The sequence below is a fragment of the Anomalospiza imberbis genome, chromosome 3, assembly GCF_031753505.1.
Source record: "Anomalospiza imberbis isolate Cuckoo-Finch-1a 21T00152 chromosome 3, ASM3175350v1, whole genome shotgun sequence".
Lineage (NCBI taxonomy): Eukaryota > Metazoa > Chordata > Aves > Passeriformes > Viduidae > Anomalospiza > Anomalospiza imberbis.
The window spans coordinates 4,409,265-4,434,087 of NC_089683.1; the positions used below are offsets into that span (position 1 = coordinate 4,409,265).

The window sequence follows — 24,823 nt, forward strand, 5'->3', positions numbered from 1 at the left end:
TGGTCATTTAATCTGCCTGTTCTTGTGGAATGCCAGTGAGCCTGAAATGGTGTGCAATATTTAAGTGTAGAGATGAGTCCCATAGAAAATGGAAATCCAGGGCTGGAAGCAACTCTGCAGGTGAGGTCTCACCTCAGCGGGCCAAAGGGGCAGAGTCATTGCCCTTGATCTGCTGCCCATGCTGCCTTTGGTGCAGCTGCTGCAGAAGCTGCTGATAGTAAAAGTCAAGCCAGAATGTGTCAGGAGAAACAGAGGAAGTGGAGAAGTGAGCTGCTCCAGTGAGGCGGCGATGGAACCAAGGACAGCATCTACATGGAACACCCTCTCCAGACTTGCTGGCTGTTACCTTTAAGGAGGCAAGATGGTTGTGCTTATGCAATTAAAAAAAAAAAAAAAAAAAAAAAAAAAAAAGAAAAAAGAAATGTGTATTTCATTCTGCAAGCATAACTGTATTATTTCCTTTAGATCTTAGAGACATATCTATAATCCGACCAAACTGCTGAGTGGGAGTTTGCAGAGGTTTACAGGGGAAGCACCGCATTTTGCAACAATTAATTTTGCAGAGGAAGCAGCCTGTTTAAAGATGCCTGTGGCAGTCACTAAAATATGTGTTGTTTTTCAAGGCCACCAGACACACAGTTGGCTAGGTTGGCTAATAAACAAAACAACCATGCAAAAAAAAAAAAAACAAAAAACAAAACAAAACAAAAAAAAAAAAAACCCAAAAAAACCAAAAAAAAACCCCAGCCTCGTGGGGTTTGCAGGAAGAAGGGATGAGAAATAAAATGAATAATGCTTACCTGCTAGGGGTGGTTGAAGACTATAATTGTTTAGCCCCCAGCAGATCCCTGCAAGGGTTAAAAATGACAAAGATATTAGTTGGTGACTGCTAAGATTGTTGGTTTGAAGCTTTGGGCAAAACACAGACTGTTATTTACCGGACTTGGTCGATTTACTTCTTAATGCAATAATGACCTGTGAAATGAAACGTGAGCTAGACAATTGTTCCTCATTGTTTCCAGTAAAACATCCTTTCATACCCCATTAAACCACCATTAATTCCATTTGAAAGAGAAGCAGGCACAAACACCAAGGGATAGCTCTCTCTTTTCCTCTTTTCCTCTTTGTGGGACTGATCAAGGCCTGTGGATGGAAAAGCAGCTTTCTCACCCATTTTAGAGGGTGTTGGGCAGCCTGTGGGGGTCACATTTTTGAATGAACACCGCAGAGATCTACTGGATTGGCACCCAGTGGATCACATTCCTGAGTTTTGCAGAACATATCAGGAAATCTGGCTAACAGTCAATTTATTGGTATTTATATACCATGTTTCTATCTCTTTTTTTTAAGTTGGGTTTCTTCAAGCATGAGATTTATGTAATCATGCAGTGTATATGCAGATATATATGTATGTTATTTCCCTCCCAGTCCTTTTAAACACATTTTCAACTTTAAACAAAAGTAATAGGGTGATAAGTCCTCAAGGTAATAGATTCCTACAGGTTTAAAAAAGTTTGGGTCTTGGAAGAAAAACTCTATGAGTGAGCGTCTCTGTCCCCCAAAGGGGGTTATCCGTTTGGAGTCCTTTGGCTACCAAGAAATGTTCTCTGGAGAGAAACTCCAGTTTTGTACTTCAGCTAAAGAAAAAAGCTTTTGTATGCTGGTTCAGGGCTGGGAATCCAGCCACAGCTGTGTAGTGTAGCACTGGCTTCACCTGGCATGGAGTTGTTCTTTACCTCCTGATTCTCCTCTGCTGTGGCATTGAAAGACGTGTTGATGTGGCACTGAGGGATACGGTTTAGAGGGATTTACATTTACAGTTGCACTTGATCTCAGAGGTCTTTTCCAAAGCCAAACCTCCACAGACTTCCCAAACAGTAACCAAATTGTCTTGCTGCTGTTTGGCCTTACCTGAAACCTAGACCAAGGCATTTAATCAGTTCTTTGGCAGGTGTTGTCCACCTGCAAGGAGGTTGCCATGGATCAATGGCTTTGATCCAAGAGTACCACTGATTTCATGCAGTCGCAGTTTGACAGCCGATACTGTAACATTCCTTCATATTACTTGATCTTTTTTTGACTTGCTTCTACTTTTATATTTCATTTTATACTCTGTACTTTAATGTTACTTGCTACACTAGATGCCTTTCTTCTTCCCTGATAGATTTATGCCTGGGGAAAGATTTTGTCTGAAAGTTTGTTCAGAAATGGTTCAGCTGCAATGAACAAAATGAAGCTTTCTTTTGGTTTGTGTTAAAAACAAATCTCTAAACTTTAGAACCTATGGCCTTGCAGTAGAGGTTGAGGGTTATCAGGGAAACAACTCTGTGGTCAGTGAATTACTTTGTATCCACAGTCCTAGTGAAAAACTGTGTCCAGAACTATTTATGAAAAAAAAATTGCTTAGACTCATTATTTTCTCATGTTCTTTGAAAGATCTAAGCCTTGTCTATCTTTTGTGAAAATTTCAATTCCTGCTCAGCTAAACTGTTTGAACCGCAGATATCAAATGCTCTTCTGAGTATTTCGAGCCTCAAATCCCACATTGTAGTTCCCTTGCATTGCATCTGCTAATTAACAAAAGAATTCTGGGCACTTGGTGACCCTTGTTGCTGCCCAAGGCTGTGTCCCCAGGAGGCAAACACGTGTTGTGTCCTGACTTTACAGACTGGGTTGGGCAGGAGCCAAGGGATTACACAGAGTCCTCTGGGTGGAATGGAGAAGAGACCTCAAAGTTTAACCAGCAACAAGGCATCCACTGGGAAAAAGCTGGCTGGGTGTTGGTTCACCAGCTGTATTATTAAAGCACCTAGCACAGTTTAGCTTGTGCAGGATTGAGATTTTTTTTGTTTGTGCCTATGTGTGACTCAATAACTATTTATAAGATCAAGTTTCACTTGGAGAAAACAAAAACAAAACCAAAACCAAACAAACAAACAAAACAAAACCCAAAAAACACTTTGTGGAAGGTTTTAATTGCAGTTCTGAAAGAGATGGAGAATGCGAAGTACAAAATCCCTTGTCATGAATATGAAGAGCAGTGACCTGGGAAAATAGGTATTTTTTTTACCTTTCACTGTAATTCTTCTTACATAGCCCTGCTCTGATTCAGAGCAAAACATGATGGTCTGTTTGTGTGTATGCAAACATTTGTGTTATACACACACAGGCACTGCCCTCACAACTGTTCTTGGGAGCATTTCATCATTTTTTCCTCTTATCTTCCAAATATTAGCATTTAATGAAATACACATTTCCTTCATTTATCTTGAACCTACTCCAAGGCCAGCAAATACCAGAACCTCAAATGTTATGACAGGATAGATTCTTTATTGGTTTGTTTTCTTTTCATTCTTTCTGTTTTCACTGCGATTTTTAATTTTTTTAAAAAAGATTATAGACCCTTATGTTCAAGGAACCTGGCTTCCAACTGAGGTACACAAATATGTCCAAAAAAATGTCCCTGAGAGACATCCAATGCAGACAGCTGTGCAGCAAACAGGAAATTGAGGAAGTCAGGTTCATCAGAAACACAGGATTTCTTTCGTGGATGTTTCAGATAAAGCATCTTTTTCTTTTCCATGCCGGATCAGTGCTATAAAAGAGCTGAGAGAAAAGCAGGCGGAATTATTACCCTGTTCTTTGATGTCAGGGATGTAAAAGTATAACTGAAAGACAGGCTCTTGTGGGGACCATCACACCTTGGCAATGTTGACATGGCCTCTTCCAAGCAGTCTCTCACTTGTCCATCCGTGTTCCAGGCTGGCAGGACCGGAGGCATCTCTGAACCAGGAGCTGTGTCACTGTCACACAAAAGAGCAGCACTGCTGAAGGTGTCTGAGCAACTGAATTTTGAGGAGAGGTTTCAGATAGTGAATGGAACCATAGAATGGTTTGGGTTGGAAGGGACTTTTAAGATCAGCTCTTTCCACCCCCCGCCATGGGCAGGGACACCTTCCACTAGCCCAGGCTTTTCCAAGCCCTGTCCAACCTGGCCTTGGACACTTCCAGGGATGGGGCAGTCACAGCTTCTCTGGGAAACCTGTCCCAGGGCCTCATCACCCTCACAGTAAGGAAGTCGCTTGTTTATCCTGTGAAATGAGGATAATTCTTATTTTTCCTTCCACTCATTACTTTGTAATAACTCTTGACATTTCACTATCAGGAACTACAGAAATGTCTATGTGGCATCTGTTATGGTGTGATTCCAAACTAGTTTGAGTCCCTTATGAACCACTGGGAAAAATTACAAACTGTGAATTATTAGTGTTCGTGTGGCATTACTAAATCAGGCAAGCACTTAGATGTTGCCTCTGTGACCTTAGCTTGCCTTGCTCTCCTCTTCGTGCTTTTAAATTTTGACTGTCTTTGTCTGGTTTGACGGCTTTCGTGATCACACTAAGAAGCAAGCAATTTTGACTCATTTGGCCCGAAATGTAATTGCTCTGGAGATGGCTCAGGGCTGTGCGCTACCACATGTTTGTATAAAAGAGAAGGCAGTGGGGAGACCTTATTTTGGCCTTTTGGTACTTAAATTGAGCTTTTAAGAAAAGTAGGAGCAGATAATTTTAGCAGGTGCTGCTGCAAAAGGACATGGGTTGATGGTTTTAAATTAGAAGGTGGTCAACTTAGATTAGATATAAGGGAGAAGTTTTTACAATGAGGGTAGTGAAACACTGGCAACAGTTTGTCCAGAGAGGTGGTGGCTTCTTCAATCCTGGAAACATTCAAGGCCAGGTTGGACACGGCTCTGGTGTAGGTGGTATCTGGGTAATGTTCTTTAGCCATGGGGGTGGTGAGGCCCTGGCACAGGTTGCCCAGACAAGTTGTGGCTGCCCCTGTATCCCTGGAATTGTCCAAGGCCAGGCTGGATGGGAATTGAAGCAACCTGGGATAGTGGAAGGTATCCCTGCCCATGGCAGGGGGTGGAATGAGATGATGTTCAATGTCCTTTCTAATCCCAAGCATTCCAGGGTTCTAGGATTCTATGACATGCACATCAAAAATCAGCAGGAAGTGCACAACCAACCATCACAGTTTCAACCATAGTGCTCTCAGGACAATGACTTAATAGAACATTTTAGCTTAATGAATTTAAAGTGTTGAAAGCTCAGGCCAAGAGGTTGTTACACGCAAAAGCTGCATTTCACAAAATAATTACTGAGACAAAACATGCAAAATCTTCATTTATAAAGCATAGCTTTGATATAGATGTCATCACTTTACCAAAGTTCAAAGCACATGTGGTTGACGCTATGCATCATGGGGTTCTCAGGATATGTAGCATGAGTATAATATAATGCTTAATTAAAATAATTAGTTGAAAAGAACAAGAACATATTCATTTCCTAGAATTTTTGGAGAAACAGCTCAGTGCTTTGGAAAAAAGAAAAGTTATTAACTGACATTGTGTGTAAGAAACTGGAAAACAAATATTTTCATCTGAAGTAGATATTTTGAATACTCAGTTTTAGATCATGCCAAGAACATGTTTATTAACTTAACATGTAAAATTTTATATTAATTTCAATATATGAATATATAAATATGACAAATATAAATATATTTATGAATATATGTGAATATAAAATCATTCCACATTCTCCAGTTGCTGGGATAAGACACACACAACTAGTGAGAGCTACCACAGCATCATAAGGTGCTTTTGAAGAACTTTTCAATGAAAAGGTGGGGTTTTTTTTTTCTTTTTTTCCCTTTCTTTTAGGCATACTAAATTGACAACAGCACCTCATCTTGTCTTAGAAAATAAGATGTCAAGACAAGGTAACCTTGCCACTTCAATTTGTCCCACAATGGAAATCATAGACCTGTGCAATATATTGGACTTCTGTGTCCTTGTTTTTATTTTGCCTTTGTCTTTCCTATTCTTATTTTTTTTTCAAATCTGGGTAACTACCCAATAACTCTAGTTTCAAAAGGCCCTGTTTTCTCATTCTTGGATAAGGCAACTTGAATTAAAACTTTGGCAGAGATCTTTCTTAAGAGACCAATATAGAATTTAACTTCTGTGTTTGACAAGTTAATTGGCCAAGCTTTAAAACCATCAGTTATGCAATAAAACTGTATGTAATTAATTAAAGGGAGCTGATTTTTTTCAGTCGGGCTCTGTTCCTGAAACATCCTCCTACTCACTAATAAATTTTGTTCCTGCGGTGGTTTTTCTGAAATTAATAAGCACATTGCAAAACCAGGGTAAGCCTTTCTTATTGTCTGCTTCCCATGCTCACCAGGATGCAACAGTTACTGGACTGAAAATGAAGTCACATCCCTATAGGGTCCATATTGCAAGAACAATATTTTATTCTCCTCTGTGGTATTTACAGAATCACAGAATCCTTTAGGTTGGAGAAGTCCTCTGAGGTCACCAAGTCCAACCAGCACTGACAAGTCCACCACTAAACCATGTCCCAAACACTGAACACTTTCAAGGATGGTGATTCCACCACTCCCTGGCTGGCCTGTTCCAATGCCTGGCCACCTTTTCAGTGAAGAAATTGTTCCTCAGGCAGATTATATAATTAGCTGATCAAAAGCACCAAGTAGGTTCAAGATTGCACAAAAAAAAAAAATATGAAAGAAATAGGAGATACAGCTCTATTGGATAAATAGTTGGAGAGAATACTTGGCAAAAATTTCCCATAGCTGTGAGAGTCCTTGGTTCTTCTTGGACCTCCTGATCCAACTCGTGATAAATTAAATTTTCTGTCCATGTCTCATTCTGAGGATTGACCACAATTTAAAGCACAGCTCATATTGGAGCAGGGCTAGGCTGTCCTTGGTCTCTGTGCCTTAGGAGATGGACACGACTGCTTTCTTTTCTGGAGAGGGAGCTGTGAGATAAAGTCACAGCAGGATGTGTTAGGAATGAAGCCAGGCTGACCAGTCCTTGCTGTGGGGTGGAGGAATAGGCTGTGCCACTTGTTGAGGACTTTCCCAGCTCTTGGAATAATGATCTAGATTAGAAGGGACCTTAAAGATTGCCCAGTTCCACCCCCTGCCATGGGCAGGGACACCTTCCACTACTGCATGTTGCTCCAAGCCCTGTCCAACCTGGCCTTGGACACTTCCAGGGATGGGGCAGCCACAGCTTCTCTGGCCAGCCTTTGCCAGGGTCTCACCAGCCTCTAAATAATTTCTTCCTAATATCTAATCTAAATCTACTCTTTTTCATCTTAGAGCCATTTCCCCAGGTCTGATCTCTCTATGCCCTTGCAAAAAGTACTTCTCCTAATCCCCTTTTTGATACTGGAAGGCTGTTATTAGGTTTCCCTGAATGTTATTATAAGTTATTAGAGCTGTCAGTAGAATAAGTTGAAATATTTTTTTCATTGCAGGAGAATGATATGATGTCCCCCTTACTCTTTGAAACCACTGAGTAAGACATCCAAATCAGCTTTAGAGAAACTATTCTGCCTAGCTGCCTGTGCAACCAACTTCAAGTGGTTGCTTTGGATCCTTGTGCATGGAGGGAAATCTGTTTTCTCCCCAGGGGTTCAAACTTCCTCAGCCATTCAAATTTGTGTCTGAAGGAAGAAGGAAACCCAATGGAAGTCAGTGACTACACATAACAAAAACCATCCCTTGCTCTTGGAAAGGCTAAGTCTCTCTGGAAAAAGCTCTGACTCCATGTATGCCTGAAGAGCACTCCAAAGAAAAGAACCCCAAACCAGTCAGAGATTAAATACAAGTACAGGACTGCCTACAACAGCAGGAAGATCCCTGCCTGCAGACAGGAATCCTACAGAACTCCAGGAATGGCTTAAAAAATCAGAATCAAATTTTATTGTGTTTTTAGTGTAATGTTGGAGGCAGTGGTTGCTTTGGGGAGAATAATCAGCATTTATAGACTGACTTCTTTTCTTATACCCCCTGTTTTCCAAAGCAGCCATTAATTCAGGATAGTTTGACCTGAAGGTAAAAGAAATTCCTGTACTATTGGTTTATGTATCCTGTCTCACCCAATCTTTTAGCCATTCAAACCTCCAGTGGCAAAGTGTCCCAGAATTTGTGTGACTGACAACTTCTGGACACGAGGTGATCCTTAGGAATTCTGATTGATAGCAAGTACCTCCATGGATTACTGCAGGCTGAACAAGTAACTTTTGTTCTTTAACATTTTACAGTTTTGGATATTTTCTGGGTTTTTTTTACTGTTCTCTGTAAAGTGAGTGTGGGTCCCCGTTCAGTAGAAATTAGTATAGAAGTTTGTTTGTTAACATTTACTGATTTTATGTAGATGTTGTTTTCAAAGAAGCCCTTTGTAACCAATAACTCTTCACTGCAACCCTGGAAGGCTCACAAGTTATGGGATGGTGATTTAGGCAAGAGGGTGGGTGGGAAAAAGTCAATAATAATACCAATAAAAAAGCCATATTTCTGATCAAAGCAGCAAGTGCTTGAATAAAGATTATATTAAAAAGAGAAAAATGTAGAGGTCTTGTTAAAACCTTTGGGTTAGTGTCCAGTTATGTGGATTTTCCCTCTAGTGCTTATTCTGGCATTCATTAAACCCTGATAAGTTACATAGAAACACTTGAAAGAATGATTAGAAATGCTATGTGTGAATAATAGAATTGCTTAAAGGGAAATGGAAATTCTTAAAGGGAAATGCATACTGACATGGAAAGTGAACTTGTGCAATTTTCTCATTGTCCAGGGTTATTATCTTATTCTTCTTATTTTGAGGGTGTTGAATTTGTATCCTTTTATGTTCACAGTTTGGGAGCTGCTTAAGGAAATTATATTGCTGCAGTGGGATTCAGATGTGCTGAAGGTTTTTCAAAAGCAAAGTGTCTTTTTCAGGTGTCTTTCTTTGAGAGGCTGAGGCTCGAGTTTGGAGAGGAAAGGAATAAAAAGAGAAAAATTCCAAGCCAACACAGAGCTTTGCTCTCCATCTTCCTGTGCTCTCAGGGTGAAAGTCCTCATAATTCAGTTTCAGATAACTTTTCACAGGTATTTCTTGGTAAATAGGTTCAACAGAGTCCATCTTTGCATGGAAGTGGCACCTTGCCAACAAGAATGACAAGAGAACCCTTTGTGTTGCAGCAAATGATGCAGCCAGCACCTTCAGGAAGCTTATGGCTTGAGTAAATGTTTATTTCTTGTTTACTTGGTGTTGCTATTTAACCAACCAGAATGTTAATGGCTGCAATGGCAAGCACTGGAGGTTAAACCAAAATTAACTTGTTGCCATGAGAACATGTTCTGTTCCTTTGCCCTGCTCTTCATGTTACAGAAATAATATATCAGCACTGTGGCAGAGGGGAGCAGAGCTGATCCTGTGGTTGACTTAGGAAGCCAAGCTATAAAAGCTCTAATCTAAACTGTGGGATAATGAGATGTGAGAGGATTTTCTGAGGTCCATTGCTGATCATATCATGTTTGTTTAGTAAGATGGAAGTGTTTTCACTGACATAAAAGCTTAGATTTCTTCGAGAGGAGTTTCAAAACCAACCTTCAATACTTTAAGCCACAGTGATTTAATGGGACATGGAAAAGCATTTTTTTAACCATTCTGAGATTTTGTGCTCTACATGAACTATATGTGGGTATAACACTGACATGCCTTTCCTTGCCAGTGTTATCCAACAGAATTTGAGAAGTCTTTTTCCCTTGTATTTTCTTTTTCAATGCAGTCAAAAAAATCTCAAAATCAGGGGACGAAACCCTGCATCTCTGATCTTAATGTCTGTGTTGACACAACTCTCAAAGAAGGTCCTGTGGAGAAACTCAGGATGCAGTGATCTCCCAGGTCTATTCTTTCACTCCACAGAGAACACACAGGTAGATGATGGCAGAGTAGAAATACCTGAGGTCACCCACTGACAACAGGTCCAGGGTACTTCATGGTCCGCAAAGATTTCAAGAAAACTGAGGCTCAGAGAATCACGTGCTCTGAAAACTGGTTTTGCCTTATTTCTAGGACCTGTAATTCCTGTTTTATTACTGCTGTGGGCTGTAGGTCAGGTCTTGCACTGTGCCAAGGAGAAGGTGTAGATGTATTCTGAATATGATGCATGGGGTTGCAAGAGCTTGCTTTTCCAAAGAGACATTCAGGGTAAACTCAAAAGATTCATCTTGCCTACACTAAATAATCTCTCTCTTCCCTAAAATTGTTGTCTTAAATGCATAAATTTCCTGTGCAAGGTGTTGATTTTTCCCAGCTGAAGGAGCCATGCTCAGGCTCAGACACTCATGTTAAAACAGACAAATGTATAAACTAGATAAAAAGCCAGACCTAGGAGAAAGTATTGCATGGGGACTGTATCCCATGGAGATGGGGATGTTCTCTGAACTGGTTTTGTAAGAATCCATCATAATCTTGTTGGTGAAAATGTAGTACTGCAAAACCATGGCACAAGGCATTAGGGTTGGATTTTCTGGTGAGATCTGGAAGAGAGACACTCACTACTTTTTGACTGAAAGGGGGGAGGTTTAGATTAGATATTAGGACAAAAGTCTTCTCTGAGAGGGTGGGACAGCATGGCACAGGCTGCCTAGAGAAGCTGTGGCTGCCCCTGGATCCCTGGAAGTGTTCAAGGCCAGGCTGAACAGGGCTTGGAGCAACATGGGATAGTGGAAGGTGTCTCTGCCCATGGCAGGGGGCTGGAACGAAATCTTCTTTAAGGTCCCTCCCTACCCAAACTGGGCTGTGACTCCATGGTTTTACTGTTATCACTTCTCCCCCAACCGCTGGGCTAATTCAGTACCAAATTTTAGGTAGATTGGGCTATTTTAGCAATGCATTTAGCTGGTTAGTGGAAACTGCATAAAGCTCCTTCTGTTGCAAACACATTTATGGAAAAATTGAGCAATATTAAACAATTATATTCTGCATTTTTGTAAAACCAATACCACTCTTAGTTTTTCTATTAAAAATATTTTAACCTTAACCTTAAATACACACCTTAAATGTGCATTTTAAGTGAATGTACACATGGCATGTTATGCGATTGTAATACCTGAAATAAAATGTGCATAAATATATATATACATTAGATTGCAAGATAATAATAGATAGTAGATGCATAACAGGATTCTGCTCCCTTTGGTGTACAGATCATGGAATAGTGGCGCTGTCTCTTTCTTTCTTCCTGCTGCCACAATCCTTTTGGTCACCGTCACCCGCCTGCAATCCAGTGATCTAAAAAACAAGGACTTGCTATGACAAAGCATCAGAGGGAAGCTAAAATCCGTGTGGCATGTGACATAGAGAAAAGGTCACATTGCCCTGCATCAGCCTTCTCTTAAGTCAAGTTAATTAATGGTTCTTTTTTTTTCTAATTCAACTGGATGGGCCTCCAGGCAAAGCACTATTTGTAATGGCACCATGCTCTGGAGTCACCCAGCCTGGCGCTGGCTGTGCCCCTGCATGTCCCCACATCTTCAGGCCAGAAGGCATCATCTCAACACTCCACTCACTTTTCAGGTGTGTGTATTGCTCCCAAGTCACCTGACAAAGGGTAATGATGAGCCTGATCTAGGTGACTTGCCACTGAAAATCCAAACACTGGCATGAGCACTGTGGACGGGAGATGCAAAGAAAGTCTCAAATGAGAAGCCACAATAATTTCAGCCTTCTCTGTTGTGAATGTGCAAAGGATTCCTGATCACAAAAGAAAAAGAATCACCTCCAAATAGGAAGGGAGATTGAAACAAAGAGGCAAAATACATTGCTGGTCCTTGCTGAGGGCAGGTCTCTGACTGAGCAGCAGTGTCTGCCTCTTTCCTCATCTTTGCCTCCACCTTGACTGGGAGGTGGTTCATGATATGGTTTACTGGCCATGGTGGTGTTTGGTTGAAGGTTGGACTTGATGATCTTGGAGGTCTTTTCCAACCTGAACAGTTCTATGATTCTATGATTCTACAACACTGTGATGTGCTTGTGTCCTTTTCCCTGTGTGCTGTGCACAGGTGTTATTGGCTGAGGTGGTGTCCATGACACTGGACCTACTTGGGTTCCTCCTGAGGAGCCTGACCTCACATTCCTGTTATCCTACTCTGTGTGGGTACGTTTACACACAGCCCCTGCCTGTGCTTCTGACTCCTCCTGGCACTGATGGAGTCTGCTGTGGGTCAGCCCTGTGTGTCTCTGAACCTGTGCTCAGAGCAAAAGTTTCGTTGCACACTGTGTCATATGGTTAAATGTACAGCAAGAGGTTTTACTGAGATTCACAGTTCTCATCCAAGACAAGGGCACACAACAGAGTTGGCTCCAAAAAACACTGGTGGTAGAGTCCTGGTGGTGTAGCCACTCCTCACCTATTCCCACTCTTTCTCTTGCATTTGCTCAGTGTGTCTGTAACAGGATTTACACAGCTTTTTTGTGATTGTGACACATTTTTTAGGGACACATTTTTCATCCACTGTTTGCCAGAGCATCTGGATTAGAGAGATACCTATGTGTGGTGAGCTGATTTGGCAGCACCTCCAAACATCAGACTATTTCCCACACTTAAATGTGGCCAAAACCTCACTGAACTCATAGACTAGGACTGGCTATTGAAGACCAGAATTCAGTCCAGCTGCATCAACCTACAGAGACACAAGCTGAGTAGAGATAGGAAATCATTCCCATTTGCTCCTGGGGTGACTCCAGTCTTCCCAAGCCCATCCTCCTTGTATTAATTAAGGTTGCAGTGGGTAGGTAGGTTTCTCCTCAGCTGTTGTCAATCTATTGCCTATTTCCAGCAGGGAAATAACAGCCAGGAGGTGACTAAGTTGTCCCTTCCTTCTCTTCCACTCAAGTTCAAAGCCTGCTCTTGCAATAAACAGAAGGCACACAACAACAACTTGGTTTTCTGCCCCATTAATAGTGATTTTAATAATAACTATAAATGTTTGGGGATTTTTCCTTTTGAATATTTTTCTAGTACAAGAAACTGTCAGTGTTCTAGTGAAATGTGTCTCTGCCCATAGCAGGGGGCTGGAACTAGACAATATTTAAAGGTCTCTTCAACCCAAACCATTGTGTGACTCTGAACTTTCAAAGCATGATGATGTTCAGCAACCTTTAAGAACACCAAAAGAAGGCCAGATATTTCACACAACATCTGCTTGTTCTTTTCCTCTGGGTGTGAACTCTTCTCTCAAACAGTCCCAGAAATAATCTGGGCTGCAGGTTTCTCTGTCCATTTCCTTAGGCTTGGGATACCTGACCTGGGATACACCTGACTGGTGTGGTCTTTGCCCTCTGTTGAATTTTGCAGGTAAAATTGTGGACACCGGAGCACTCTCCAGGGGCAGAAGTTCAGGTGGACCAAGGTTATGTCCATGTTAAGATAAATAAAATGACATAGAGGTGCAATCCACTGCCCTACAAATATGTTTACCACAGCCCCTCGCATGCTGTAGTCCTAGTCAAGTAATACTCTCCCAAATAATTCTTGTGTTCTTGGGTGCAGTTTGGGAGTTTGTGTGTGCCAAGGAACATTTCCAGCTGGTCTCGTGGGTGAATCCATCCTGTTTTTGAAGTTGAGCTGGTTTAGAAGATGAATGCAACCAGATCATATTAGTTGGCCTCAATGTCTGGGAATGCTCCTGGGCACATTTAATTTACTGGTGAAGATGTAGCCAGAATGTTTCTTCAGGACCATCCATTACTTAAATATCTGTGTTGAAGCTGATTTTTTTTTTTGCACTAGTCTGACTGTATCCCACTGCCTCTGGTTTTAAAGATCTTATTTTTCCCTTTTGGCTGCTATAACTCATCTGGGACGTGATCTGCTGTCTTCATAAATCCATGCTGTGTGGATTTACTCAGTCTTCAAAGATGCTCAGATTCCAAGAGCTGCTGTTTCTTTTTCATTTTCTAACTCTGAGGTGATTAAGCAATTTTGACTATAGTGAATTAAAAGTCATCCTTGTGCAGTTTATGTGTTAGGTTTTTTGAACAGTTTTTGTTCTTTTTTGCCTTTTTAGGGTATCTCATCTCTATTTTGATAGTCAGGAAAGTCACTGCTGACTCAGTATGGAGAGCTGGTAAAGAAAAATCTGATGGTTGCAACCTAATTTTTAGCTCTATCAGTGCCTCCCATGCCCCTGAGTGGCTTGAAATTGAACATATCCTCATACCTGGAAGTGTTCAAGGTCAGGCTGGATGGGGTTTTGAACAGCCTGGTCTAGTGGAAGGTATTCCTGCCCATGGCCAGCTTTTAATTTAGCCATTTATTAATCATTAAAATCCCTTTTGCTCCAGACCAAATTGGTTGCCTTCAAACTGGGATGGTCACAAATCACATTAAGCCTCAGACAGTTCCTAGACACAGTTTTGGTCAGTGCTAGATGACCTAGACAAAAAAACATGCCAAACATTCCTCTAAGAATGTAAAATATTTGTGATTGAGTACTAGGTCTAAGGCATAAACCTTCATAAGTGTGGACATATCCTCAGTGTACCTCTTTTAAAGACTAATGAAAAATGTCTGGGGCCCACTGTGTCCCAGAAGGTGGAAAATGTATGAGTCAAGCTTTTGACACTTTTCATCATGGACGGCATGTTTAACATGCCATCCCTGCCCCAATCCTAGACAAAGAAAAGTCTCTGTGGCAGTTCAGATGTTTATGCTGGGTTTTTTTCTGTCTGTTATGAAAGAAATTCAGCCCACCAAGATCTCAGACATTGTTCCTGGCTTCCATATTCATAGCTAAGTTCTGAGGTGTTCTGACTCTCTTTAGTCCACAGTGGCGTCACTAATGTCGAGAGTTATTCCCCCTTATAGGAGAGAAGTTTGGTCTCTGTGAGTAGAAGAACTGACAGGTTACTGTTCCCCTCAAATCCTTCTTATTGATCTCTCGGATATGGAATAAAAGCAAGAGCGTTGGCAAAATAAACCCTGAGGAAGCAAAGGACGATGATGCCTTCTGGTTCTTTCAGTGATTTCTGCTGCTTAGAGCAGGGAGGAGAAAAATGTGGAGAGTACAGGAGATGCTTGGGAAGCCTTAAAATTGTCAATTTTCATTGGTGCTTCTTGCTCTAAAGGTAGAGCCAGAACTATCCTGGTTCAAAATATATTCCATGCAGAGACTTCTTGCATAAAGTGCCTTTATACTTCTCTTAAATGTTTTTTCACTTGTTATTGACAGAAATGAGATCTCAGTTTAGTGGTTGTTCCCAAAGTTACTGTATAAAATTTGTTATTACTTGAGGAAAAATTAACTACCTGGGCATGAATTATATGAAGAATCTGATTATTAAACTGGACTGTAGTTGTCAGGTCCTTGGAAACCCTTATTTCCAGCAGGAGGAGGAGGTGAATTGCCATGATGGAATTGGAGTTTGGATCTGGTGTAGATCTCCGTAGGGCTCAGCTTCTAAAAGATAAATCTCCCTTTCTCTTCCTGCTCTCTTCCTTTCTCTAAGATATCTGAGGAGGATCTCACTGACAGCTTTTTGGAGCATAGCAACGTGGAGTCCTACCTCCACAGACCCCCAGCCACAGCACCATCCAGGCAGATAATGTTAACCTGTTCTTGCTCCAGACTGGCACTGTCAGTTTGCACAAACCATCAAGATAATCTCTAAACAGTCATGGAAGCCCTGCTTTCATGAAACACGGGGTATTGATCTCCCCTGATCATCCTGTTTGCTCCCGGCGTGGCTGGAAGCGCCTGGAGGTGAGATGTGGATGTGGTGCTTCTGAGATGTCGCGTGGGCTGTGATGGCACAGACCTGATCAACATCCACATGTCCCTCGGATGCCTGCTGGATGCTCCTGCAAAGGTCAGGTGCCTTTAGTGCTCTCCCAGAAGGTTTTTAATGGAGTGAGATGCTAGCTTTTATCCTTCCTCATAATTTCATGAGGCAGAATCCCCCCTCCCCCAGGCAAGCAGCCAGCCTGCCACCAGCTATTCCCTTTAAAATTATGATGAAGCTTGAAATAAAACACAGCCGTGGACTGAACCCACTAACCCTCAGTCCAAAGGTATTAGGGCTGCTGGTTGATAGAGACAATATCTAATTCTTGGAAATGTTTTGCTTCTAGCACCCCTGGATGATTAGGAAGAGAGGACTTGGTGAAAAAAATAATAATTCTGTATTTGCTGTGGAAATGACAAGTGCAATTAGAATTGCCAACTGAGTTGTGATCAAAATTCTGATTAATTACTTACTGCTATTTCACAGAGAAGAAATTAGTGCATATCTAATTGGCATTACTGAAATGTATTCTGCGCCTTCCTTGCATAAATTAAATGTAAAGAACAAATTACTGCATTTCCATGAGAGGGAGAGAAAGAGATGGAGCAAAAGTGAATGTGTGATACTGGGCAAGATCCTCAGGTGATGCAAATCAGGGGGGCTCTGGTGAAATCACTGGATGGGGAGGCTCAGACCTGGGATGGCTCTTTGATTTGGGTGTTTACTGGGAGTCTGTGCTGTAAGAAAAGAAGAGGTCAGGCTGGAGGATCACAGCAGCCTTTCTTCCAGTTTTATCAAATCTCACTTTATCAAAACCAGTCACAGCAGTATGAAATCCTATTTTCAGCTTGTGATACCACGGCACCAACCCCCACCATACCATCAGAGACTCACTATCGTATGATTTTTGTTTGCTTATTTATTTCAATTTCGGCTCTGCACATGCTCCAGGCACATATACAATAATGGCAATTACACATTGTACAAAGCACATCAATAATTTTAGTATGAAAGAGAAGGAAAAGGCAGAGATTCAAGTGCTTTAATCGGCGGGACCACATTATGTCAATGAAGCAGGGACACGGAGGACTGATTAGATAAATTCTCCCTTGCAATTCCAGCACCCAGCAATGAAGTGCCCACCATGTTCTGAAAATTAAATGCATGCATTAAAAATGTATCTGCATTTATTTTCCCTCTGGTGTCTTTTTTGGTTTTTCTAACAAACAGAACCTTGTGGAAAAGAAAAAAAAAAACATCCCTAGATGGGAGCTTTGGTAGTGCATTTGTTATTTCTTCTATAAGGAAGTCAGCTTGGTATCTTGATGGAGAGGGCTGTGTCAGTGGGGATGACATGAGCTTCCTCCTCCTCCCTGCTCCCCTCAATTAATTTTTATTCTACAAGGTGAAACAGGAAAAATGTTGTAGAAGTGGGGAAGCAAAGAGACCCTGTGGTTTTGTTAATCTGTGGAATTGTTAATTTGAAAGAAGTTATTTTCCTAAAGAGGGGTCTAACTTCTTGCATACTGTAAGTGTAGCTGCACTGAATTTAAAGGGTCATTTCAATAATCCCCAAAACTGTGATGAGATCCAGCAACCCTATTAATTACCTTGCAGCATCTTGCCATTATCCTTGTCTTCCCTTGCCTTTGGCCTATCCTCATTACAGTGGCATGGAAATAAATGCCCAAACCACAAAATATTCTTTTTCTTTTTTTTAAAATTTCCCATTCTTTCCATAATGACCTGGTGTCCTGCCTCTTAAACAAATATTTCACTTCACCCCACTTGAGTCTGAAAGGGCACAGCCATCACCAGCCAGCTGTAATGTCCTTTCTTTTCCTGTCTTCCTTTCTCTCCCTCTCTTATCTCTGTGATCTTCTCTTCTCTGCTCCCTCCCCCCAGACAGCTTTATTAAATTCAGACCTCTACTTCTGAGGCCTCTCTGTCTGAGCTCCTGCTCCCTGTGAGACATGGAGAGCAAAAGGAAAAAAAAAAGTCAAGATTCCCTTATATTCCTCCTCTCCTCAATGTCCTTGGCAGCATAGGGATGCTTTCCACAGCACATCCTTCTGGCTGGATGTTCAGGTTACTGTCTGTAGTGTTGCCAGCATTATTTACCATTTTGGGACCCCAGGGAAACACAACATGCAAGAAAATGTAAATCCATTTTTGATAACTGACAACATGTGCTTGACATAAAGTACCACGTTTTTGGGAAGGATTTGGGTTGGAAAGGCGAACTACATGTAAACAGAATTTCTGTGGCTTTCACGGAGAGTGGTTGTAGACCAGATTGTCTTGATAAGGCAATACAAGTTTGGAAATGGCTTGCACCAGTTTTCTACCTGCTGGATTAGCCTTGGTGCTTAGCACTGAGCACTTTGTGTACTCTGACTCTGGAATGGGCCTTTCCATCCTAGTGGGATGCAAACACAATCTACAAATCTTCAGCCTGCTGTCCCTGTGACTGCCACATGAGACTTGTGAAAACTGAACAAACCCTGCCAGATGGGCTCATTGAAGGCTCTCCAAAGCATCTTGACTCTTCATGGCACTGAAAGACACTCCCTGGTGGCCCAAACCAGCAGAAATTCTTGTGGAGGTTCCTGCTGACAGCTTTTCAACTGAGCTTTTCTACTGGTGTGTCCAGAAAATTAAATGTGTTCTGATATTTTCGATGCCATGGAATAAACACATAAAAATCATGCTTGGGCTTGTCTGATGGGTGTGCCTGGCAATGCAGGTGTTTTACCAAAAAAAAAAAACAAAAAAACAAAAAAAAACCCCAAAAAAACCCCAAAAAACAAAAAAAAAAAAAAAAAAAAAAAAACAGACCAAAATTATCCATGCTGACAATTCTCTTCGTAAAAGTTAGATAATGTAAACTATTATACATGAAGGGCATCCTTTAAATCCAGCAGGATGCCTGAGCTAAGAAGCCTTGGAGAATCCTGAACTGTTCTGTCTATCTAACACATTATCAGTGCTTTTTTCTTTTTTTTTTTTTTTTCTTCTTTTTCTTTTTTTCCTGGTGCTAAACCACTAAAAACTCTCAAAGAAGCAAATCTGCCTAATGCATATCTCTGGTCTCCTGTGCACATATAATATTTTCTCACCTGACAGTTTTGATGAGGTTTTGAAGAAATTGAATATTTTTATACTTAGCCCCATAATGACAGCAATGATAAATAAACACATAGTGCCCCAACATCAAGAGTCTCAAAAATGTTATCAACTGTCATCGTTTAGGGCTTGAGCATAGGGTAAATGCCCTCAATAACATTTATTTTCTATTTTCCACAATGATCTGGAGGATTGCCCCATGTAGGAATGCGGCTCTGTAATTTTATTGTCAGATAGGGTCAAGACATCAGCTGTTTTACATTGGCCTCATGCTGTCATCAGCTAGACCACCTGAGGAAGTACCCTGCTGGGAATGCATTTTAACCATCCAAACAGGGACATCCAAACCTCTGCAAGATCAACCACCAGAAATTACAGGCAAAAGCAGAGAACAAATGGGCTTCGGTTTTACTTCCTTATAACACCATGAAATGGGCTGTTACTTCTCTTTTCTGCTTCCCATTGCAGCCGGGGATGTTTTCAGACTAAACAAGTCCCTGAAACCTGAAACTTGGCCATCCCTTATGGAAGTACCCTGTGCAGCATGGTTAATAAATAAAAAGTTAAGAAAAATATAAAGACAACCTTTCTACTATTAACAAAAGACTCTTCAAAGCTACTCTTTTGCTCTGGGCTTTTACAATAATAAGCTGAAAAAATACATTAGAGAGCAGACTCCTTTCTAGCCACTTCATATTTCATTTTGCCTCTCACTTGTCTATTTATTTTCACGTCTTCCCTGATTACTTCTCAATTGTAGAAAGACAACATTAAGCACAATGAGTTTTAAATATACTCCCTGGCCAAAATAACTCCAAGGGCTGTCTGAAATTTCAAACAGCTTGCTAGTAAGTCTGGAATAAAATATAAAGGAAGTGATCCTTACTACTTAGAGCAGGGAAATCAGGACTGCTGGGTGATTTCAGTGCTCCACCAATACATTTATTATTTTTCTACATGGGCATCACACCACACAACCAGGGTCAGTGTGACTCTGTCCATTTACCTTTATATGAACATGAAGAGCACTGTCTGGTAAAGTACAGGAGATGTTCCACCTCCAAATGCACTCCTTTCCTGTTGGAGCTGTCCAGAAGGCTTGGATTGGACAAGGAACAGAACCTGGACTACCTAAAATAACCACACATGAGTATAAAAACTTATTTGCAAAATCAACCCTCAAAGCATCTTCAAACCATCTTGAAAGCATCTGAAGTTTTGAATGAACATGTCATTGGGTCACAGATCTTCTCCAAGTAATTTTCAACCCTGGCAGCTCCTCTGGAAATACTCTAACCCGGGAGTTTTGTTCTATGAAATCTAAAAGCTGAAAATGTAGATATGCTATGATTTGTGAAAAAGCCCTCAGAAGTCTGATGTAACTTTGTAGTTAGCCTTGCTCTGAGTAGAAGTTTGAAATAGATGACATTTGGATATCTCTTCTGACCTATTTTTTTTTCTCCCAAGACACATTGTAGGCATGTTATTTTAGGATTATGCTGACAGATACATTCAGTTTTTCAGAAGTGGTGTTTGAAACCTGTGTGCTTCTGTTCATGCATCCATGTTGGTTACAGAGGTTAGAAATACCTTTTTTAGGGTCTTGTTCTATTTACTCAACTCTTTTTGGATAAGTTCTCTAATTTTGGGCATTCCAAGGTATTTTGCTGAGGGCCCCCTCTGTTTCCTGTGTGAGCTGCACTGTTCAGGAGCAGACAGAGCCTTGGTTTTCAAGGTGACTGCACCTTGCACATGTGGGAGTACCTGGATGCCATGGCTTGGTCATCAGAGCTACAAAAGCCAAATTCAGAGTTTGGTCTTTTTCAGGGTCTTCCTCAAAAATGTATTTGTAGCTTGTTTATATCTGTTAGGGATAGGGGAGGTTCTTTCTAATTTTTAGGTTGATGGTAGTGACTTCATCTCCCTCCTTTCTCTCTTTCCTCTCATTCAAAATCGAAGAAGATAGCTGCTTAAAAATGTGTACAGAGCTGTCATTTCCCTCTTATTTCAAAACATGAACACGGATTGGCCCGGCTGTTCCACAAGCCTCATTAGTAACATCATTAGTGCTTGGGCTCATTTTACACAATGGCACTGGCACTTAGTGCTATGGTTTAATGGCAAGGTGGTGATTGGCCAAAGGTTGTACTTGATGATCTTGGAGATCTTTTCCAAATTTAATGATTTGGTGACTCTCTGATTCTAAAGACAGGTCTCCCGTCCAAGATATGTGTCTAGATTCCACACATAGTCAGCAGAGACAGATACCTCCAGAAGTGATACAATCCATCCAAAGAAAAGCAGGAATGAATGACCCTCTAAAAGTCTCTCCTCTCCGCCTTTCTAATGATTATTGTCTAGATGAACAGCTTAGACCAGACAATTAGCTTAGACTAGATGCTTAACATTTAGGCAGCTAGAATTAATGTGATGAATCCCTTCTATGTGCTCAGATAATGACTGTCGCCTTTGTGTCTCAAATTTTAGCTCTGCAATATGTTTTCATAGGTGTTCAGATTCTGCACCGTGCTCTCAGATTAATTTCAACTCCCAAGGCTTAAAATACTTGCCTCCCATTACTGTTCATTGTCATAAATATGTCATGGCATAATATAGCTGTCTGTACCCATAATGAAATCCTTCTGCTTTAAGATTCAAGTCCACAGCCCATACAGGACTAATATTGCTGAAAATCACCCTAATAATGTCACAAGGACTCTTGTGCTTGTGAACCTTTCTGTTATGAGCACAGGGTCTTGGACTGAACCTCCAGCCAAGGCAGGTTCAACTAAGATTTTAACATGTTTTTTATAATTTAGAAGGGGAAAGAAAGAACGAAAAGAAAGAAAAGAAAAAAGAAAAAAGAAAAGAAAAGAACGAAAAGAAAAGAAAAGAAAAGAAAAGAAAAGAAAAGAAAAGAAAAGAAAAGAAAAGAAAAGAAAGGAAAAGCACTCCAAAGTGATATCTGTAATTACAATGTTCCCAAAAGAAATTAATGTGACCTGTTAAAAAAATCCCTCACTTGTATTAGTTCTCCCAGATTCCTAATGAATTGGTTTCAAGCTCTTGCTGCTTACATTTTATTTTTTTACTGGAAAGATGATCTTCTAATTTCCAACCTAAGCCTCCCTGGTTAAAATACTAATGCTTTTATTTTGTTCTCTCTGTATTGGACATGGGAAACCAACCTTCCTTCCTAACAATTGTTAGAAAACTTCTATAAAATAATTATGCCTTTCACTATACTAACTGAAATGTCTGCAGTCTTTCTGGGCTGAAATTGGGATATATGAAATATGTTTTTTTAAATGGCGTTGCTGGGGAAAATTGGGTTTTAGTAATAGGGTTTACAGGAAAAAAAATGTACACAGACCAAAAATTTTTTAATTTCTCAAGGAAAGTTAAAAACTTAGTAAAAGTTTGGTATTTAGTCAAAACGTGTTATTTGTCAATGAAAAAAGGGAGAAAATAGCACAAATGAAAGCTTCTGTTCTGCCCTCTCAACCTATTTCTTACAGAAATTATTGTCATTTTAAATCTTATTTCTAACCCAAATATTTCCAGAAACTGCAGGTATTTGGCATTTTCCTTCTAGCCTGCTTCTAATGGAAAATCACTCAGTCTCTGTGAGTCTGTTCCCAGGACCAAAGAACTGTTCTCATTGGGAAGTAATGATAATAATAATAGCAGTAAAGTGGAGTTCCCTGAAAATTTTATTTTGAAGCAGTTCATTTTATGCCCTAACTTTATTTTTGCAGAAGAAAAGGATGATTTGTCTTTGCAGTGACTGCAGGCCAAGGAGGGAAAGCGGATCTGAGAACCTCCCCATCCATAACAGTGATGGTCTGAATAGAGTTCAAGTTTATTTGACTAATTCTTTCACCACTTGTCAGAGAACATACTTTTGTTTGTGGTAACAAAACAAGCTCTTTCCTCCCCCGTTTCTCCTGCGAGTAGCACAAGCACTTGTGTGGAGCACAAATTACCGTAACCATTATGATGTTTGCTGTCAAACTCATTTATTTATGCAACTGCTGTGGAAAGGCCTGGGGCCCAAAAGCAACCCTGAAAGATTTCAGAGCCCTGGTGTGGGGTCATGAAAGGGAAAGTGAGGGGGAGGGTGAAGCCTCCACTAGTTATGAGAAAGGAACTGACACAGGAAATGGTCACATATGGCACAGATTTATTGTGTCCGGAACTTCCCATTCAAAACTCATTATATCCACAGTTCAGAGCAGTGCGTGGCACAGCCACATTCATTTTTAGGTCTGACATCTGACAAAATTGCTGTTCTGATTTCAGGTGTTGGTGGTGGTGGTGGTACTTTTATCATGCCTAGACCAGAGAGATGCTGACTGGAATTGTGTCAGCAAAAGCTCTGGTCTTTGCTGCCCCTCACCTTTATGTTGGTGTGACTAAAGCTTCAGTCAGTGAGGTTGCTGGTCAGGAGAAGAGAATCCTCTTAAAAACACCTAAAGGAAATCAGGATTATCTTCAAGGGGAAGAAAATGGGAAAAGCTTTGGTAGCGACACAAGGAAAGAACTGATACTTGTGGAACGGTGTGTTTTTCAAAGGTGCAATAATAGGGACAAAAAGATGTTTTTCTTTGCATTTTTATTTGGGTCCTGGGAGACAGGACCTATCTTACTCAGAGCTGGCTTTTTGGATGGTGGTTAGTGACTTCAAGAGGTTTGTGAGAATAGCTTGTTTGCCTTACCTGCTTCATGAAATCATCTAAAAGCTCTAGCTGGGCTGTTTAACTATTTTTGTCTCCATGCACAATAAAATACCTGGTAACAATTTTGTCATTGCATTGGATTTGTTCCTGAAATAAGCATTATTATAAGCTGCTCTGGGCCAGGGCTGACAGTAGCAGGAATGGGTCTTTACCCAGTCCAGCAGCACTGGAGTATGGACACTGGAGCTTCCTACTGCATGAAGAGTACAGCCCCAAACCCACTTTTGTCCCAGCCAACACAGAAGTGCCCAAAATAACTCCTGTGTGCTTTCCAAAAAATATCACGAGTCAGGAGCCAGTTCAAAAATGCAGTTTGGAGGTGATCACTGTCTTCTGGAGGGTCCATGGCTTTAATATTATGGAAGTGCTATGTCAGCTGGCCTCAAGGACTAGAACTGACTTTGCACTGGTTATTTCATAAGTTTTGATGGATAAAACACTCTAGCAGCTCAGTTCTTGCTGATTCTTCTGGACACAAGTATTTCCCTTGCTGATTCTTCTGGACACAAGTATTTCCAAGTGTGGTACCTTGTAATCCAGAAGATTCATGGAATTATAAGGAAAATCCCTTTATCCAACCTGGTCTGGGCAACCTCACTAAAGGGCCCTTCCAATTTTACTCACCCACCTCCTTTGAGAAGGTTCAAGATATTTTCTCCTGGCTGGGTTATTATTCTCCTCCCCAGTTTTCCGTGGGTTTGTGAGACAGGTTTGGTGTTTTCTCTCAACTACAAAGACTAACAATGATCTCTCTGACTCAAGAGGTTCCTGACCTATAAACCAATGAAAGCTTGAGGAGCATTTTGAATGAACATTGCTATACAAATGCTTTGTTCCCATACTCTTTTTGATCCCTGTTGGAGAGCGTTCTGACCTCAGAGAGTTGCTGGTCTCTCTTTTTAAAACTTTACTTGTGCACTGATGCTTTGAGGTCAAGAATGAGTTATTATTATAGTTTCTGGGAACTTGAAAGCTGTAATTTTTTGTTCGTGACTGGGACAGATATATTGTATTCTGTAATGTGTGCCTTCCCTCTCAGGCATGGGGAGCTCTGGAGGGTTGATGCAAACATAAAAATGTATAACTGTACGAAAGAGGCAAATAACACTTGATTTTACAGAGAATAAGCAGTTTGAATGTGTGTGGCCATATCAAAGCATGCACACAATGAGTCCAAGAGCAAACATTTCAGGTACTACACCTGTTTTTCTTTGGATTAGCATGTGAAAGGGAAGGGTGAATGCAGATCTCAGGATGTGTAAGAGTTTTACTGCTGAGCTTTGTTCAAAGGAAGCAGCAA

The 24,823-nt window shown here is 40.8% G+C and overlaps 1 protein-coding gene across 3 annotated transcripts in view; it reads left to right on the forward strand.

Annotated features, from left to right (window-relative positions):
- PKHD1 (PKHD1 ciliary IPT domain containing fibrocystin/polyductin) overlaps positions 1–24,823 on the forward strand; it is a 238,029-nt gene that overhangs the window by 179,663 nt on the left and 33,543 nt on the right. The window contains exon 60 of one of the 3 annotated variants that reach the window (XM_068183212.1): positions 8,739–9,028. The exons of the other annotated variants lie outside the window; for them this stretch is intronic. Coding sequence (XP_068039313.1) covers positions 8,739–8,845 — 107 coding nt within the window. The 3' untranslated portion in view covers positions 8,846–9,028. Of the gene's footprint in view, positions 1–8,738; positions 9,029–24,823 lie in introns of those variants that run through there. 3 annotated transcript variants of the gene reach the window in all.